Below are 21,032 nucleotides of genomic sequence, written 5' to 3' on the forward strand. Positions count from 1 at the left end.
GGCAAAGTCTAAAGATCAGAGGTAGGAGTATTAAACGGGAGCTGAGGGTAAGTTTTGTTTTTGCACAAAGAGGCATATATATCTGGAATTTATTGTCAGAAGAGGTGATGGAATTAGATACAATCACAGGTAGTTGAATGGGCAAGGCATAGAAAGATATGGGCTTGATGCGGGCAAATAGGATTAGGGCAAATGAACAAAATGGTTGCTATGGACATGGCGGGTCAAAGAGCCATTTTCCACACAGTATGACCTTAGTCTCTGAGGCGAGTGCAGAAAGGTATAACATTTTTATAATTTGGAATGTTCGTGAGCGATACTTACCAAGAAACCTTTTCATCATAAATAATCTGGAGAGAAAGAGAGAAAATTTACTGAGAACGACCCTTCAGTCATTTCAGAGCTTGGTTTCCATTTTAAATGCAATACTTGAGCAGGCAGCAATCCCAATCAAAGTCAATGTTAAATTACGTACATTATCAAGTAAATAAATATCAAAGGATATGTTTCATCTTTACAAGTGAAAGTAATGTACCAAGGAAGGCTTGCATTAATATAATACCTCTTGCTTCTCTTTCAGGACTTAACGAAGACAACTGTCATTGAAACACACTACAGTATCAAGATCACATGGACCTCAGTAGTTAGGCTGTAGTAAGCAGACAACGTTTGCACTTATGAGCTTTATGGCTGTGCTCCAAGCAGTGTACTGGAACCAAGGTGAGGAGTGCATCTGCAAGAAGAGTTCTTTCACCCATCTGCCCCCACTGGCACACTGCTCCCCCACGATAAAAGTGAGGCCATTGAAAATGTGAAACTATAGACTTATTTATCTACAATCTGTCACCGAGCATAACAACCTACATTGAGGCAGGTTCATTTTAGAGTCATACAGCATGGAAGCAGATGCTTCTGCCCCACTATTGCATGATGTCCAAAATACCCCCACCCAGGTAGCCCCATTTGTCAGTCTTCTAAATCTTTCCAATCCACATACCACACAGACAACATCCCTTCTGCCCTTCAATTTCCCTTCTCACCTCAAACCTATACCCTCGAGTTCCTGATGCTGCAACTCTGGGGAAAAGACCGAGTGCATTCACCCTGTGATTTTGTGCACCTCCATCAGATACCCTTTCAGCCTTCGCATTTAGCCCAGCTCCAGAAGCAGGGAGCTGCACTGAAGTGGGTAGTCCCATTGCTCCTCCACCTCACCTCCATGAACACCCTGGCCCTTGCTGGGTCAGCCAGCAGTCACATGGAACTTGCCCAAGTGTTGCCGTGCAGCGGGTATCTTCTGGACCAGTCAGTTCAAGATGGAATAAAGAAAATTTTGATGATTTTAGATTCTGGGGGTGAAACAAACAAATAACAATCTGCCTAAGAAACCGCTCCATAAGTAGGTGTATCACCTAATGAGGCAACTAACTGGCTGGTTTCGTCAGGAGTCGAGTGTGGCTGATGGCAGGAACTCTCCTGTTGCTGTTGAACACACACCAGTTCTCAAAGAGGGATCAGTAATGGAAAGGGTGAGCAGCTTCAAATTCCTCCGTGTCAACATCACTGTAGATCTTTCCTGGTCCCAATTGATGCAATTGCGAAGAAGGCATAACAGCAGCTTTATTTCACTTGGAGTCTGAGGAAACTTGGTATGTCATGAAAGACGCTTACAAATTTCCACAGATGTACCGTGGAAAGCATTCTAACTGGTTGCATCACTGCCTGGTATGGATGGACCACTACACAGGATCGGAAAAAGCTGCTGGAAGTTGTAAAATCAGCCAGCTGCATCATGGGCACTAGCCTCCCCACCATCGAGGACACCTTCAAAAAGCAACACCCATCATTAAGGGCCCCATCATCTAGGGCAGGGATGGCCAACCTATGGCACATGTGCCAAAAGTGGTGCACTGGATGATTAGAAGTGACCATTGCACCCCGGTGATGATAATAAAAAAGTAAGCCTACTCATGCAAAAGTATTAACCAAAAACCGATTTGTAGAAAAAAAATCTATAACAGGAATTCAAGTAGCTTAGAGCTAGAAATGGGTTTTACTGAGAATAAATCTAAAACTTAGCAATTATTTTTAGCGATTTTATTACTTCATGCACATCTTTTGGCGAATGTTATCTTCTTTCACATTAATTTGTTTTCAATTAACAAAAATGTTCAATGAGTCAAACTAGGAAAGAAGGACTTCCATTCTGCAGTCGTTCCATAATTGTTCAATACACGTTTGACACTTGTTTGATCCTGAAGCGCCAGGCGTCTGCACCAGCGGTGTGTCGCAGGTTTTTGCCAGTCAGTTTGCAATTGACACTCGTGCACTATGGAGTTGTGCTTTGTTCGTCCTTTGTGAAGATTTGCAATTTTGTACTTTTTTGAAAATTAAGCCTTGTTTTTACATTCAGTTACCCATCACAGTGCAAAAGAAAATGAGCAAAAGAAAAGCAGAAAGTGATAGTAAGCGTGAATTCAATGAATGGTGGGAAAATGAGTTCTTATTTATAGCGGGCCCGTCAGGAAAACCGCTGTGTATTGTTTGTGAAAACACTTTCTCAGGTTCCGGTGACGTCATCGTCCAGAATGGCAGCTGAAGTCACTAGCTCCTCCGGAAAAACGCATATTAAGCCCCATTATCCCATCGAATATAATATTTTTTGAAAAATATTTGAACTGAAAAGAGGGGAAAGAATGGGGAAAAAGAACGGGAATAGAAAAAGCGACACTGCAGAGCCTGTGGCTGAGAGGAGTGCAGCGAGCGGCTCTCCAACCCGACCGTGTGCGAGCGAGGCGGACGCCGGGCCTCGCTCAGGCGAAGCGGCGAATATCTTCAAAATCCTGAAAGAAATAATGGAGGTCCAGAAAGAAATAAAGCAGCAGCTCCGTGATATTAAGTCAGAGCTCGCCAGCGTCAATCAAAAAATAGCGGTGGCAGAGACTCGAATTGAGAAGGTGGAAGATTGCATTCAAAACGTGGAACAGATACTGAGTAAGACAATAAAAATATTACATCACCAAGAAGGTAAACTGCTTGACCTGGAGGGAAGATCACGGCGGAAAAATATCAGAATCTACAACGTTCCCGAAGGAGCGAAGGGCTCGTCCATGACGGAGTTTGTCGGAAAGTTACTGCGGGACGCGCTGGATATTCCCTCAGCTATGAAGCTGGAAGTCGAAAGAGCCCACCGCGCGTTATTCCCGAAACCTACCCAGGATAGAAAGCCATGCTCAATAATAATTAAATTCCTTCGGTACATCACCAAGGCGGAGATTCTACGAAGGGCCTGGGGTAAGAAAAGAGTGTTTTTCGACGATAAATTAAGATATTTCGACCAAGATTACACTGCCCTCCATGGTCCTGCAGAAACGCAAAGAATACTCCGAAGTAAAGCAAGTACTAAAGCAAAAAAAGATTAAATTTCAAACTCCGTACCCTGCTAAACTTCGAGTGTTTTATGACAACGGGACGCGGTTGTACCAGACAGTGGAAGAGGCAACTACAGACATGAAGGCCAGAGGGTTACCCGTCAGCATGACCAAAACGAAGGAAAGCCTGACTGAGGAATTATCCCGCTTGGCTTGGGAAATAGTGCGAGAATCAAGAAGGCAGGAGACGGGAGGAGGCCGAGAGAAATATATCAGGAAGAGACTGGAAGTTTCCCAAAGGGTTCTCACCCCCTCCAGAAGAGCCATAAGGTTCGGATAACTTAAAAAATGTTGAGAAGCTAAACGGAATCAAAAGTACACGGTGATATACCTATCTTGAGAAATACTTACTATAATGTGGATTTTATATTACTTAGTTGTTATTCTTTATTTGCTCACTTACTCCTTTTTCCCCACCAAAATGAGAATATGTATATATGTAATGTATATGTGTGTCTGTATATATATATATATATATATATATATATATATATATATATATATGAGTACACAGGGAAATCTTTTCTGTGTAATGGATTTGTTCACTGACTTTTATGAATACTGCAATGGGGGCCCACAACTCACAAGTAGGAGGGGTTATCCCCCACAGCTAGACATTTCCTCTAGCTCAACGCAGGGTCATCTACTAGAGACCTCAGCCTTGGAATCACACGTTCGTTGCCATTTTTGTTATTATTTGCGTTGCTTGGTTCTTATTTGTTCAGGGAGTAGATCGATTAAGTTTCATTCTAATTTCAATGATAGATTGACAGATAAATACAGATGGCTAAGGACAAAGTAAAATTCATTTCTTTTAATGTCAATGGGCTATTAAATCTAATCAAACGTAAGAGAATTTTATCCCATTTGGAACAATTTGATTCATACTGGGAAAAATGGTTTAACTACATAATGCCTCATAGGCCTGATTTTATTCTCACAAATCAATGAATCTGTTGTAAAAAAAAGATCACTCCCTACTTGTACATAGTTCTTCCCTTTGCTTGTTTTTTCTTTCCACTCTTTTCTATAAGAGTGGACCTCAGATAAATACTTTGTGGAGATTTGTGATATATATGATTATAAGATATATAGGTACAATGTCTGAAATACATCTTATGGAAATGTTTGTTTGATGATGAACTTCAATAAAAAAAATTACTAAAACGAAAACACTTTCTCACATAATAGAAGACATGATCTTAATAGACACTATAAAACACAACATCAGACTGAAATAGAAGGAAAACTGAAGCTAGTGCTTGGGTCTGAGTTATGGAAAGAATACGTGATTAAGAAAAAGGAAGAATTCAAAAGAAGACAAAATATATTTGTTAAAAGTCTCATTAAGGTAAGTAATGTTTATCTTGTTTTTGTGTTAAATCAATATATCATGTAAAAATGCTAAATATGTCTATATTAACATATTTTTACAAGAGTTGTATGGCATATCTGAACTTGTGCGTGAAAAAACTGATGCATAGAATGTAAAAGGTTGGCCACCCCTGATCTAGGGCATGCCTCTTCTCATTGCTACCATCAGGGAGTAGGTACACGAGTCTGAAAGCACACACTAAATGTTTCAGGAACAGCTCCTTCCCCTCCACCATCAGATTTCTGAATGGACAATGCACTCATGAACACAGCCTCACTTCTTTTTTAAAAAGAAATAAAATTCTAATTCTAAATATATATACAGCAATTTATATTTTCTATTATTACCTATTGCAACAGTGATATTAAACTTGATTGTGAATTTGGTTGGGTAACAATCCCAAAATGGGCGATGACAAACCTGTTCTCAATGGCTAATACGCTAGCCCCTTACTTAGTAAGTTACATTAAAGCCCCGGTCGGAACACAGGCCATTAACATTTTATGGGGAGGATGGGCAAAGTTAATTGTAATTGGTTCATTATTGTCACCTATACCGAGATACAGTGAAAAGTTGTTTGTCTGTGTACCATTCAGACAGGTCATTCCATACATAAGTACGTTAAGATAGTACAAACAGAGGAGCAATCACAAAATGCAAAATATAGAGTTACAGTTATAGAGAACGCGCAGAAAGGGAGACAGTAAAATGCCAGGGATACTATTCGGCAGAAAGAAAGATTAGAAGTCCAGCTTTATCAAGCAAGAGGTCTACTCAAGACTCTTATAACAGTGAGGTATAAGCTGTCGTTGAGGCTGGTGAGATGTGTTCTCAGGTTGTTGTATCTTCTGTCTGATGGGGGGGAGGGGGAGAATAGAGAATGACTGGAGTGGGGAGGGGTTATTGATCAAGTCGCATTCCAAGAAAATGGGCCTTATTGCGACTTTCCGTCAAAGCCACATTACTTGTGGTTGTTTCAAGAAATGAGATAAAACGAAGATTAGTGCAGTTGAATCCTTGCCAACACATAAATCCTGAGAAAGCAAACTTCATTTGGTATGTCATATTTTCGGCTAGTGATTTGTGAATTCTACAAGGGTGAACTTCACCTGTTGATCACAATCTGTGTGGCCGCCTCTGTGCAACTGACCATCTGCCGTCTGGGATGTCGGACACCATGGCAGCTCTGCACCCAACACTGCACTGGTTTCTCCTCAAAAGCACTGAGCAAGTGACTTCCCCTCAAGGCCGAGGTGTGGTTAAGTTCGATATGTCAGCAGAAATGTGTTGGTCAATACTCCTTCCCTTTTTGATTTCAGTAGCGACTGTTTGAAGGTATCTACAATCTCTCTGGTTGGCCATCGGACTGTGGGTGATAGGGAAGTGAGCAGATCAGAATCTGAATCAGGTTTATTATCACTGTCATATGTGGTGGAACTTGCTAACTTAGCATCAGCAGTTCAATGCAATACATCATAACATTAAAAGAAAAAATATGTAAATCAATTACAGCAAGTATGTTTATGTATATTAAATAGTTAAATTAAAAATAGCATAAAAACAGAAATAATATAAAAATGGGAGGTAGTGTTCATAGGTTCAATGTCTATTTAGGAATCTGATGGCAGAGGAGAAGAAACTGTTCCTGAATCACTGAGTGTGTGCCTTCAGGCTTCTGTACCTCCTTCTGGATGGTAGCAATGAGAACAAGGCATGTACTGGGTGATGGGGGTCCTTAATAATGGACGTCTGAGGCACAGCTCCTTGAAGATGTCTTGGATACTACAGAGGCTAGTCCCCAAGGTGGAGCTGACTAATTTTACAACTTTCTGTAGCTTTTTTCGGTCCTGTGCACTAGCACCCACTCCTGTGGGTGACACGGCCTGTCAGAATGCTCTCCATGCCACAACTATAGAAGGTTTTGAGTGTTTTAGGTGACAAAACCAAATCTCTTCGAACTCCTAATGAAATATAGCTGCTGTCTTGCCTTTTTATAACTGCATCGATATGCTGGGACCGCGTTAGATCCTCTGAGATCTTGACACCCAGGAACTTGAAGCTGCTCACTCTCTCCACTTTTGATCCCTCTATGGTTCATGTTCCCTCGTCTTACCCTTTCCGAAGTCCACAATCAATTCTTTGGTCTTATTAATGTTGAATGTAGGGTTGTTGCTGCGACATCACTCAACCAGCTGGTACATCTTGCTCCTGCACACCCTCTCATCTCCATCTGGGATTCTACCACAATGGTTGTATCATCAATTTATAGGTAATATTTGAGCCATTCCTAGCCTAACAGACACGGCTATAGAGGGAGTAGAGCAGTGAGAGGAGAGATGCGGATAATTCTGCTGTTCTGGCAGAATACAGCAAACTGCAATGAACTGAACTGAGTGCCGTTGTCAGAAACAAACATTTCTGGCAACCCAAAGCGGCTGAAGATCTGCAGCTGCTGTTGGATGGTGGCTTCTGTTATTGTTGACTTCATCGATAATTCTGGCCATTTGGAATAAGTGTCAGCCAAGACAAGGTAGGTACACCCATCGAGTGGGCCAGCAAAGTCATTATGTACTTGACTCCATGGTCTGGTAGCCCGAGGCCATAGTTGGATTCTTTGCCGCCATAGAGAACTGAGTTCACTGCTTGCATACAGTCACATTATCTTTGCCTATGCCTGGCCAGTACACAAAGCTTCTTGCCAGGGCTTTCATTTGGTTGATGCCGGGTGACCCCGGTATTTCTGTCTGTGGAATCACTACTCTGTCCCCAAACATAAGGCAGGAGTAAACAGTGATGGTGGAGTGATGTATGATGTTGGTAGAAGGGTACGACTGGCCATCCACCAATGAGGTGCCTGGAGGTATGCTGAAGAAGAGGATCTGCAGCCATTTCGGCTCTGATCTTGTCAATTGTGACCGGAAGACCTTCAGCAGCATCCAATGGACTTTGAAATGCACTGAAATTGCAGCCATGATTACTTCTTTGTTTTCAGTAACCTGCTGATTCATAAATCTGGACAGGCCATCTGCCTGATCAAGTTCCTGGGTTGATTTCAAAATTACAAGCTAATAATGATGCTGCCCATCTTTGTAGGCGGTTAGTTGTATGCACTAGGATGCCTTAGACCCGAAGAGGGACAACAGGGGCTTGTGATCAGTAAGCAGAGTTAAGCTCCTGCCATAATAAAGCACCTTGTGGAATTTCTGCACATCAAATCATTCTTGATTTGTCCATAGTTCCTTTCTGCTGTGGCCAGTGATCTGAATGCATGCACGACTGCCTTTTCTGAACAATTCGGGATGATCTGGGATACCACAGCATCACTCCGTAGTTGGACACATCTGTCACGGCAACAATGACCAACTCTGGGTTGAAATGCATCAAGAGGTCAGATGACACCATATTTTTTACCTGATCAAAAGCCTCTTGGTATTGTTTGGACAACTTCCACGTTGCACCCTCATTGAGCAGGGCATTGAGTGGCTTCCTCAGCTGGTGCACTGCCGTGAAAAATGCTGAATAATGACCGATCGTGCCCAAAAATGATTTCAAAGTGCTGACATCTGATGGTGGAGGCATCTTTAAGATAGCAATAATATTTTTGGGACCTGTGTAACGACTGTGCTATTCGATGATGAATCCCAGATACTTGATTGAAGACGTCAAGAGGCTGCATTCTTTCAGCCTAAAATTGTAATCCAAAGTCTTGTAGCTTGTTCAAAACATAGTCTAGGCTTTGGTATAGTTCTGTCTGATCCATGCCCATCACAATGTTTCATCAAGGTAAGTGGCAACACCATCAATACTACTCAGTACGGTGCCCATAAGCTTCTGGAAAATTGAAGGAACTGCCTTTACCCCAAAAGGCAAGCCCCAATGTGTTGTAATGGTAGGAAGCTCCTGTGAATTTTCCGCCACTTCTACCAGAAGGTAGGTTTCAGTAAATTCCAAAGTAGTGACTACCATTCAATTTTGCAAAGAGATCTGCCGGTATCAGTGATGGGTAGTGTTGTGTCTTCAGAGCCACACTCAGCCCAGTTGGGAAGTCTGTATATCACTTCACTGTACTGTTGGCCTTCTTGATAATGATTACTGGAGCTGCCCAACATGAGGAGATGGTAACTGTGATCACACTTGCTTGCTGCGGGCGATCTAGCACTTGCTCCACAGTTGGCAAGGCTGTGTACGGGACTGGTCTTTTGGGACAGAAGACTGGCTTTGCATCCAGATGGAGGTTGAGTTCTGCTTGCAGTTTGGTGTGTTAGCCTAAACCTTCCTGAAACACTGCTGCACAGCACTGTTGCAGTTGTTGCTTGGTCTCGTACTGTGGTGGTATGGCATCGCTTGAATGGCCAGTGTCTTCGCAAGATCTCATCCAGAGGATTGCTCCCGAGATCAAGCTTGTCTATCTAGTCAAGGCCAAGGACAATCAGATTTGGCCAGTCTCTTAAGATTGCACACACCATTGACTTGGTTACGGTTCAGCCTCACCAATCAGCTGGAGAGTTCCACCCAACGCACTGCAGTTGGAGTGATGACTTGATTTGACTGGTGGGGACCCAAGTGCCCATCACGTGTGTTTGGAGTTAATGGTGATGTCTGACACTGTATCAACTTGTAGCTCGACCAACTGATGGTTAACAAATACGCTGATGTATCTTCCCCAAGGGTGAAGTCAACCTTGAACATGACTGTTAAACTCCTTGTAGATTTAGACGGCTTTTGAAACTTCTTGTCCTCGTGTTTCACTTGCAAATGTGTTCCTTGTATTGGAAGCTCCTTGCAAAATGCAATGCACTACAGTTTCAACAAGCTGTGTTTGGCCGCTGGGAGACCAGCTGAGTGATGATGCCTGGGCCATTGGAAACTGCATTGACATGTTTGTGTTTGACCAGGCTGGAGTCGTGTTTCAGGCTGATTAAACGTGCTGACGTCCTTGAGTCATATCAGTGCCTTGCTCCAGTCTGGCCAGGAGCCATTTGCATCACCAGGTGCAAGAAGTTTGCAAACAAAAATCAGACATTTCAACTCTGATTCAAGTCATGTTAGCCAGCTTGAAGCTTTCACATTCACATTTGGCGACACCAGTATATGTGATGAAGTGTCTAAATGAGTTTTAGGTTTTAGCAGTGAACACTGAAGAGAGATGACTGATCTCCAGAAATGCTTGTTTGCTGTCAGGCAGTTTTGTCAAACAATAGCTCATGGGGGATCTTCGGCAGGATGAAGTTGAAGTAACACTCATATTCAGCAGTACTCAATTTTTGGATCAAAGTGCATGTCTTCCACGAGTCATCTTTACTGGCGAACTCAAACCAGAATATAACTTTGCAGCATTTAAACCATGATTCAAACGCAACTCCCAAAGCGGCACTGAACGGGAAATCTGTAAGGGACGCAACAACTGACTCATGTGAGTTTTGTTCAGTGTTTGACACCATCGTTGGACTCACTGATAATTTGCCAGTCAACGTTTTGATTAACTTCAGCTGGTCCACCTCAAATTGAGCTCGTTGCTGTTGTAGGATGGCAGACAAGCCTTCTACCGAAGATTGCCATGTCGGTGTAATACAGTACTTGGTCACCAATTTGTCGTCTTCCCTCGTCTAGAACTAATGATGAGGCCTGAAGCCAGGAGATAGGACAAAACTGGAACACAGAATACTCCTTTATTCAATAAAACTACACAACTACAAAGCTCAAAACTAAACTGTACAACCCAAAGCACAACTATTTAAACAGTTTACCCAAAGAACACGCAAGATGTTGATTGGAACAACAATCAATTAGTGAAGGTCAGCCTGTGATTGGTTGTAGCTGACCAATAGGCATTGGTTGTTTCAGTTCACTGTGACAATTCCAGGTCAACAGCAGATGCCATTTCTATGGCTTTTCACTCAGCTCTGGACAATGAAGATGCATACATAAGGATGCTCTTCATTGACTTCAGCTCAGCATTCAGCACTATCATCCCATCAGAACTAATCACTTATTATTACAGATGAAGATATAACTTTAAATACTTCTAACCTACAGGTTTTAGTTTTTACCTCTCTTTTAGCAAGGAGAGCAATCTTGCTTAAATGGAAGGAGTCTACCCCTCCTACACATCTTCAATGGCTACGTGATATTATGTCTTATTTAAATTTAGAAAAGATCCACTGCTCAGTCTTAAATTCGAAACAATCTTTTTATGATATCTGGGGACCTTTCCTAAATTACTTTTCCAATTTATAAAGTTTAACAGTGCACAGACTTTTATGTATATTTTTATCTTCTCTTCTTAAGCAAATATGTTTTCTTTTCTAATTTATCCATTATCATCCATCAGCTTTTTTCTTTGGTAGTTGGTAGGGGGTTGACTTTTTTTTATATAAAAACATTTTTTTTATGATGTATGACCTATCTTTAAATTTTTGATTACAGAGTGGTATACCTTTATGTGTTATGCTATAACATTTTGATCAATTTTATCACAATATATGAATGTACACAAGTTATGTTGAGATGTACCTATGTGTTGCACTCTGTAAATCTTGTTTTTTTAAATATTGTAAAAAGAAACAGAACTAATCACTAAGCTCCAAGACCTCGATCTCAATACCTCCTTGGGCAAATGGACACTCAATTTCCTCACTTGCCATTTCAGATTGGCAACATCTCCACCATAACCACCATCAGCACAGGTGCTCCACAAGGCTGTGTGCTTACTCCCCTGCTCGACTCTACTTGCTTCACACAAAGCAGAGGTCAGCTGTACACCAGCACGAAGCCTGTGTCAGTGTATTACCCTGGGCAGGAAAGTAGAACAGTTGGACACTCACTTGAGAAAATAAACAGTTACGATCATGTTCCCTCGCTTAGTTGTAAACTATCCTATAAGAGCACAGGAGTTTCCTAGACTTCCAGTCCAATATTTGTCCCTGAAACATCAGTGAAACAGATTGTCGGGACATAACATCGCAGTGAGTGAGATCTGGTTGCATTCACTGTAATTCAGTAGTAGGCACACTTCAGAAGGGCTGACCCGAAGCTGTATAGCACCCTGGCTATTCTGAGTTCACGCAGGTTACTGGGGAAATGTTTGTAAACCTAACCAATTAAACTAGGGAGTCTCTGCTGTCAATTAAAGTCAATCCAGCAAACACCAACTCGTGATCAAACCAAAACAGCCCATTTCCACGTTGGGTAACACCATTACTCTTGGCGACCTCTCTTAGGCAGACTGTTGTTTTGCCCCCACAAACAGAGATTTCACAGCATTCCCTATTTTGGTCTATGTCCCACCACCATCCGCTGCAACTCCCAATGAGTGAGTCCCCACTGCGTACCCCAGAATACTAACCTTTCACCAGCAGCCCCACAATCCTCTGGCTTGTAAACACCACTAATGTCAATCTATCCTAGCCATCCTGTTAATGAGCTGAAACGACTCCAGACTGATTTGATTTAAAGTGGAAAACACGAAGTACTTTCCCTGGTTGTCACCAGCCCACTGAACTGAAGGCAAATGTCAAAGTTGTCCAGGATTTTAGTCTGGGCCCCTGTTGGAAGTGGGTGGCTTGAGAATCAGAAGAGTGTTATTAAGCATGGGAGGGATTCCCTCTAACATTCTCGGGAAAGATGAGTTTGAACGGAAATCTGAAGAAATGCAAACGCTGGAGACCCGAGGTGAAAAGAGAAAACACTGGGCATCCTCAGGAGCTCTGGCATCATCCGTGGGGAAAAACAGAACCTCATTCTGGATCGAAACCTGACAAATCTCTCCCCAACTGTCTGAAGTGCAATTCACCTTCCCAAGTGAGAGAGACACAAGGGATATATGGAGATGATGAAATCTTGAGCATAATACACAAAATGCCAGAGAAGTACATCAAGTCAGAATAAACTGTCAACGTTTCAGGCTGAGTCCTGATGAAGGGAGAAATGACGTGGCCCAAAACATCCACTGTTTAGTTCCTCCGTAGGTGCTGTCTGACTTGAGGCGCTCCTCCAGCATTCCGTGTGCATAAGTTAAGGTGCTTCCAATTTCCTTCCAATAATTATCTTGCTACATTTTGCAAACATCACAAACAACCACTAGATGGCAGTAAAAGACTAGGCAGGTCAGGTGCAGCTGCAGTTTGTGCATTGCAATTTTTCCGTTCCTGCAGCTTTGGATATGTTACCATGTACCGTATTTATTTTTAATTTATTGCGATACAGTGCAGAATGGGCCCTTCCAGTCACTCTGCCCAGCAATCTCCCGATTTAACCCTAGCCTAATCACGATACAATTTACAATGACCAATTAACCTACCGACTAGTACGTCTTTGGACTGCGGGAGGAAACCAGGAGCACCCAAAGGAAACCACGCGGTCACAGAGAGAATGTACAAACTCCTTACAGACAGCGGCGGGAACTGAACCAGGGTCAACTCTACTATAAAGCTGACCACTGCACTACCATGAAATGCAACATGCAGGAGGCATTTTACAGCAGGGAATGAAGTTGCAAGCTCTTGTTTAACTTGCTCCTTGGAAGAGCACAACTGCAGCCTTCACCCCTGCCATACCAATGTTTCCCTGGTTATAAAAACATCTCAGCACAAATCTCCTTCGACACTGCTCACTCATCTGCAGCCCCACCAGTGAGCTACCCTGGCTCCTGGTTTTCAAAGTATTTGATTTAAAGATCCTTACCCCTGCTTTCAAATTTCTCAACGGCTTGACCCCTCACCATCTCTAAGGCCTTTGCCTGCCAAGTAACCTCCCAAGTTATCACTTGTGGCCTCTCTCTTGAATCCCAAATAATCACTTTTCTGCTGTTGACCTCTGCGCCTTCAGCCCAAGCCCGAACTCTGAAATTCCTTCTGGTAAACTCCTGCCTTACCGCTTCCCTCTCCTTCTTTAAAATGCTCCTCAGGGCTAAACAGTCTGTCCAGATTCTGGGCTGCTGTCCCAGTATTTTACTGCAATTTCCTCAAAATGTAGAGTGAGACCTTTCTGCCAACTCAGTCCACGCTGCTCAGAGCAATTCCATTCCACTCTCACGCTGGGACTACTCAGCGAGTCAGGCAGGAACCATGCACGGAGAAAAGGAGTTAACATTCCCGGTCTGAGGTTCCGTTTTGCCCCACGGATGATGCCAGAGCTCCTGAGCATGCCCAGTGTTTTCTCTTTTCACCTCTGATTTCCAGCTTCTGTATTTCTCCTGATTACCATTCAAATTCATCTTTCCTGAGAATGGCAGAGGGAATCCCTCACATGCTTATTAAACTACCCCCCCCACCCCCGATTCTCAAACCACCCTTATGCTAGGGCTTATTTACTGCAGCCAACAAACCTCCTAACTCAAGACGTCCCTGGAATGTGGGAGGTACTCGGAGAAAATCCATGCAATCACAGGGAAAGCGTGCAAACCCCACACAGCCTGGTATGGAAACTCCAATGCCCAGGAATGGAAAGAGGTGGATACAGGCCCAGTCCACCTCAGGCAAAGCCCTCCCCACCACTGAGCACATTGACGTGAAGCACTGCCACAAGAAAAGCAGCAACTACCATCGAGGACCCCCGTCACCCAGGCCATTCTCTTCTTGCTTCTCCCATCGGGCAGAGGGTACAGGAGCCTTAGGTGCCACATCAACAGGTTCCAGAACAGCTGTTACCCTACAACCATCAGTCTCCTGAGCCAGCGTGGATAACTTCACTCACCTCAACCCTGAACTGATTCTTCAACCTGCAGACTCACTTGGTCTCCAGAACTCTGCTCTCAGTATTACTCACTTTCTTGTGTTTGCACAGTTTGTCTTCTTTTGCACATTGGTTGCTTCTCAGCTTTTAAGTAGTTTTGCATAAATTCCATCGAATTCCTTTATTTTCCTGTAAATGCCTGTGGCAAGTGAATCTCAGAGTACTACAGGTGTTCTCTCCCCCCCCCCCCCCCCCTTACAGAGGTAGAGCATTCCTATGAAACCTTTCTTGAACCGAAATGGCGTAAAGCAAAGAACCATTAATTTATACGGGAAAAATTTTTGTAGAAGCAAAAATCCTCTTTGTAATGTGAAAACAGGTTACTAATGTAGGTCTTTTGTAAAAGCGAAGTGGCGTAAAGTGAACATTTGTAAAGCGGGGGACACCTGTATATGGTGACATACACATATTTGATAATAACTTTACTTTGACCTTGACAGCACCGGAGGTCAGGTTCAAACCTGGTTCACTGGTGTGGCGGGACAGCTTGTGGCCCACTGGAATGGATTCGGTGTCGGTACTTGCTGGATAACGCTCCCATGAGGTATTCCAGATGCTTTACTAGGGTCAGAATGTTAATATAAACGCACAATGTCATAGGAATAACCTCTCAGCCTGAGTTTGTTTGCAGTAACTGAGGGAGTGTGGCCAGACAAAATCTGGCACCAGGCCAAAGGAAAAGCAAGGATGGGAGGCCTGGAGCTCATTGGCTTCCTACAGGAGAGTCACAGGAAGGTTTCTGGGGTGGATACCAGAACGTAAGGACTCCTCCGATTCAAACAACGGATGTCGGCGGTTGTGTAACAGGCAAAACTGGAGGAACACAAGAGTTCCCACAGGGATGTCAGGCTGGAAGTGGTACAGAGATATGGAAAGATGATCTGCAAAAGGCCAGGAGGCAAGGACAGCATGTAATCAGGATAGCTAGCCGAATATTATAGTTTATTGCATAAGGTTGTGCCTCAGTTCCAAAGGGCACTGGTGAGACTACTTTCTCCGTTGTTAAAGGAGGTCAGTGAAGGGCTGCAAACAGCTTGGAGAATGTTTATGGTGGAGAGGGCAGGTTGCCTCACGAAGAAAGACAAAAATCTGCTTCTCTCAGTGAAGTCTGAAACCTTCGGAACCCTCTTCCTCAAAGGGCAATGGAGGCAAAGGGGAAGAAGGGTTGGGTTGGCCTGGTTTGAGAGTGGAGTTGGTTTACAGTTACATTTGGAGCCAGAATCTCATCGATTGGCAGAGCAGGTGTTTAGAGTTGAGTGGCCAGCCCCTGCTAATTCCTACTGCCCTGTCAGAACTCAGCACAGATGGCCCTTCTCTGTACAACAGTACAGCCCTTCAGCCCATGGTGTTGTGCCCAACTAATTAAGCTCATGACACCTAATCCCTTCTGCCTGCACATGCTCCATACTCCTTCATTTTCTGCATACTCACGTGCTATACCTGCCTCCCCTGGCAGTGGCATCCATCATGCTCTGTGCAAAGGAGAACTTGTCCTGCCCATCCCCTCTCAACTTAAATGCATGCTCTCTTGCACTGGACATTCTGACACTGGGAAAAAAGTACAGGTCTCCTACTCTATTTATAACTTTCACAACCTTGTAATCTTCTATCAGATCTCACCTCAGCCACTCCAAACTCTTTATCCAACGTCTCCCTACGGATGTGCCCTCTAAATCAGGCAATAAACCCAGTAAACCCCTCCTGTGCCCTCTCCAAAGCTTTCACACATTTCCTCTTATGAAATAACCAGAATTCAATGTAATACTCAGTGCGTCAATTAACAAAAGGCAAACATACTACATGCCTTCTTTACCACCATATCGACTTCTGTGGCCAGATTTAGGGAGCTGTGGACTTGGACCCCAAGATCAACGCTGCACATAATAATCCTTCGCCTCTGGTTTGTTAAGAATCCATCTGTTGCTGGCCCAGTGGCTGCTTCTGATTTGTATTCTCACATGGTTGGACCCTTTGATAAGAAAGTCGTTTTGCTGTCAGTGCAGAGAATGGTCTGCATTGCAAAACAAAGTGCTGGAGAAATTCAGCAAATCTGGCAGCATTCATGGAGGGAAATAAACTGTTGGCATTTCGAGCAGAGAGAGTCTTGCTCAAGATTTCCATCATCTGCAGAATCTCTTGTGTATCAGAGCTGTGTGCCCAGATGGACACATATGGGAAGGGATCAATGTTGGACAATTGTTATTCAGCCTTCACATCCATGATTTAAAGCCAAAGCTTTTGGGTCAAAGTATAATGCTAACATTGAGGAAGCAAAATTAAGGCAGGAACAAGACTGCAGAATGAGCAAACAGATTTCAATAGGTAAAGACGTGAGGTGGCAGATAATTGAGTTGCACAGCACTGAAATAGGCCCTTCGGCCCTTCTCAACCATGCCGACCAAGATGGCTTAATATGCTATTTGCATTTGCCTGCGTTGGTCCGTATATCTCTAAACCTTTCCTATGCAGGTACATGTCCAAATGTTTTTTAAATCACTTCCTTTAGCAGCTCATTCCACACACCCTGTGTGAAAACCTGCCCCTCGAATCCCCCCTTAAACCTCTAGTTTTAGAATCCCCTACTCTGGGAAGAAAGACTGACCATCTACCCTATCTCTGCCTCTAGTCATTTCATAAACCTCTGTAGCAGGGGTTCCCAACCTCTTATGCCACGGACCCCTGGTTGGGAACCCCTGCTTTATAGGCTCACTCCTCATGCCTCCTGCACTCTGAGAGGGCAGCCCCAACCTACCCAATTCCTCTTTGCATCCGGACAACATTCCTGTAAATCTTTTCTGCATCCTGTCTAGCCTAACCACCTCTTCCCGACAGTGTGACGACCAGAGCTGTGCGGTAGCATTGGGGTTGGCGCAACGTTGTTACAGCTCAGGCCGTGGAGTTCAGAATCCCAACGCAGTTTGTGAGAAGTTAGTATGTCCTTCCCGTGAGTGCGTAGGCTTCCTGCAGGTGCTCCCGTTTCCAAAGACGTACTGGCTGGTAGCTTAATTGGTCACTGTCAATCGTCCTGTTAAATCGAGGGCCACTGGGTGGTGCAGCTTGTTGGGCTGGAAGGGCCTGTTCTGCACTCTATCTCTCAATCAAAATTAAAATAATAAATACTCCAAGTGTGGCCCAACCAGCTCTGCAACAAGTTTAGTGGAGAATCCGTGGGGAACAGGGTCCACCTGCTTTTTATTGAGTAACAAAGCCAACAGAGCATAAAGAATCTCAGAGAGTGGATTCAGAAATCCGAAAAAGGGGTAACACAGGTTAACAAGGCAATAATTAGTATCAAGAAAGAGCTAGAGTTCACTTCTGGAATTCAAAGGCAGATGTTAATTTTACAGACACTTCGCTTGGCACAAAACTGCGGGCTGAAAGGCCTCTCAGATGTTCCGGCATATTCCCGCTCTCCACATTACAAAAGTGCAAAATATAATGAAAATAACAAGACGACCAAGAGGGCTGTAACTGGTGGGGGGTGCGGGACTGAACAGCTGTTTATAGAGAAAGGAAAATGTTGAGAGGAACCTTTAAAATTGCCAAGAGCTTTAGCACTGCAGAAGTGGAGAAAAAGCATTCACAAGAGCAAGCTCAGAACTGCGGGTGATATCTTGGGATAGGTACTCGTGAACCGTATAAGAAAACTGCAAGAAGTTTCTGTATCTAAGAGGCCGACAGGAATTTGGAACCTGCCAGCACGTTTAAAGTGAAGCTAGTGACATACATTGGGGAGGAAAAGACGACACATCAAAGGGTGAAATGAAACAAGGTGGGAGAAGGTTAACGTGGTGCGTGAAAACACCTGAAATGGACGGACTACTTTCTTTTGTGCTGGAAAATGTGCTATAATTTTCAGCAGCTTGTTAATAATACTGTAATATTCAACACCTCCAGCAAACACAGAATCACTACACTGTTGGTGCACTTACATGATGCTTCAATAAAGCAGATGTTTACAAATCATACAGTCAGTCACTGTTGTGCGGTTTCCAACTCTCAGAAAAGCTGGCCGGTGGTGTAGTGGCATCTGAACCAGATTATGAGGCAAGTGGTCCCGGGTTCAAACCCTGCCGGCTCCTTGCACACTTCCCATCCGTGCTGGGTTGAGTGTCGAGCTAGTAGCTCAGCCACGTAAAAAACAGACAAAATGCTAAAGAAACGGCAAGGTTGCTGCCCAATATGCCACCAGGCCCAGAAAGGAACAGCTACATAACAGTCAGAAATAGTTTGTGGAAATTCCCAACTTCTTACACCAGAGGCTTAAGACTTGCTTGCCACAGAGCAATCTTCTTCGGCATGTACTAGATAGACCAAAAGGCCTGTTTCTGTGCTGTACTTTTCTATGACTCTATGCCAGGGCGATTGGTGAGATTACACCAATGATTAATGCTCCGAGTCTCCTTAAACCATCACTATCATTCTGTGCTGGATAAGCACATTTGGCAAATGGTGGTCAGAAATTTACCAAAGCTGTGAGAGTGCTCATGGTCTTCAGTATATGTAGAACACACTGCACAGTACCAGGAATGCTCAGCAGGATCAGGCCACACCAGTGAGAGGAAGACAAGAGCTGCTTGACGAGGCCAAAGGTAATGTGGAGAAGGTGCGAGAATTCAGCCATGACTGAATGGCAGAGCAGACTTAATGGCCCAAATGGCTTAATTCCGCTCCTATATCTTGTGTTGTTATTGTGTCACATCTCAAGTTCCTTGTAAAATCCAAAGTCCCAGCATTTGGTATAAATCAAATATGAACCACATCCCAATCAGTATTTGGTATCTCCACCACCCCCATCCCATTACTCTGATCCTGAAAGTGCCATTGCTCTAAACCCAGCCTTCTGGACGTTCCCCACCCCTCACTATTCCCCATCAATAGCTCAGTAACTGTTTACATCTCCCTCCTTCAACGAAAACCTGCTTCAATCCATTAGGTACATTTTACAGGACAGAGACGTGAGCTGCATTTGTTCTGGGTTGCACAGCTGGTTAAGCGACTAGCGTTGTGACCCCTGATTAAATCAAAATACACGGGCCAGAATATGGTCTCTGGATATCCCAATGGAATTTTGAGCCAGACTTCCAGCAAGACTTATTATACAGCTGCGTCTCGGGAGGGAAAGGAGGTTGTTATTCACACTGTTTGAACGATACATAGCCCAGCCCTAATAACCATCTAGTTTTGGGCTCGGCAAAAATGCATTTGGGTTAGTGGGAGCTGTGGCTGATGTCTACAACGAGGTTCAGAAAGGGATGAGAGGTAGATGACAGTGTGTGGCCAACCTGCTCTACCACTGAGATCCATGTGAAGACTGATTGTCTTGGGCATCTACCTCTAGGTCCCAACAATGGATTGGAATCCTATCCCATTTGAATGGCTATTCCCAAAATGGAGATTAGGAAGAAGCTTGAAATTTTATGTGCACGCTGAAGTCATACAGTACTGTGCAGAAGTCTTAGGTGCCCCAGATTTTTAATATGATTTTAGATGGTAACGGCCTCCACGGAGCCCTGATCGAGGCAGTCCATAAGACATAAGAGCAGAATTAGGCCATTCAGCCCATCGAGTGCTCTCCGCCATTCCATCATGGCTGATCCCAGATCCCACTCAACCCCATACACCTGCCTTCTCACCATATCTTTTAATGCCCTGGGATTACCTGGAGATACAGAAGAAAGTGAGACAGCCAGGGTCTGAAGAAGAACTGTGGCAAGTTCTCCAAGATGCTTGGAACAACCTACCACCTGATTTTAAAAAAATAAAACTGCATGACAGATTACCTAACAGAACTGATGCAGTTTTAAAGGCAGAGGGTGGTTAAGCCAAATATTGATTTGATTTAGTTTTTTTTTTACTGTTTACTACTCTTTATAGTAATCTTTTTGATATTTAGAAACCTTTCATTTCATTGTTTTGAAAGCATCTTCACTTTACAGATTTATTTTTGCATGTGCTTATGACTCTTGCACAGTATTGCAGATTACGTATAATTTATATTCTGTGTATTGTCTGAATCTACATGCACACGCTGTCTTCTGTAGGCAAGTTTTTCATTGTACCTGTACCTCTACATGACGATAAACTCGACAAAACACAAGAGACTGCAGATGCTGGAATCTGAAGCAACAAACCGTCTACTGGAGGAGTTCAGCGGTCAAGCTGTATCCGTGGGGAGAAAGGAATAGTCGACGTTTCAAACTGAAACCCTGCCAGAGGACTGGCCTGAAACAGAGACAATTCCTTTCTTCCCCGCAGATGCTTCCTGCCCCACTGAGATCTTCCAGTGTTTTGTGTTACTTCAAATAATCTGTTTCCATTCATTGTTCCACACACATATCGTTGAACACCTGCACTGTGATCAGTCCACTACCTCCTGTACCCCATTTTTTCTGCAGCCTCAGGAGGCTCTCTCTTCCTTCAGATGGCTGGCTCCATCATCAAAGATTCCCACCAACCAGGCGACTCTATCTTCTCACGGCTACTATAGACTG

At 43.7% G+C, this 21,032-nt stretch overlaps 2 protein-coding genes across 2 annotated transcripts in view; one reads left to right on the plus strand and one right to left on the minus strand.

Annotated features, from left to right (window-relative positions):
• LOC140730657 (uncharacterized) overlaps positions 1-3,862 on the plus strand; it is a 45,416-nt gene extending 41,554 nt beyond the window's left edge. The window contains exon 2 of the mRNA XM_073051405.1: positions 581-3,862. Coding sequence (XP_072907506.1) covers positions 2,697-3,422 — 726 coding nt within the window. The 5' untranslated portion in view covers positions 581-2,696 and the 3' untranslated portion in view covers positions 3,423-3,862. The remainder of the gene's footprint in view (positions 1-580) is intronic.
• Positions 1-21,032, minus strand: part of slc24a3 (solute carrier family 24 member 3) — a 340,988-nt gene that overhangs the window by 32,548 nt on the left and 287,408 nt on the right. The window contains exon 8 of the mRNA XM_073051404.1: positions 325-350. Coding sequence (XP_072907505.1) covers positions 325-350 — 26 coding nt within the window. The remainder of the gene's footprint in view (positions 1-324; positions 351-21,032) is intronic.

This window comes from Hemitrygon akajei, chromosome 7 (genome assembly GCF_048418815.1).
Source record: "Hemitrygon akajei chromosome 7, sHemAka1.3, whole genome shotgun sequence".
In the NCBI taxonomy this organism is placed as follows: Eukaryota; Metazoa; Chordata; class Chondrichthyes; order Myliobatiformes; family Dasyatidae; genus Hemitrygon; species Hemitrygon akajei.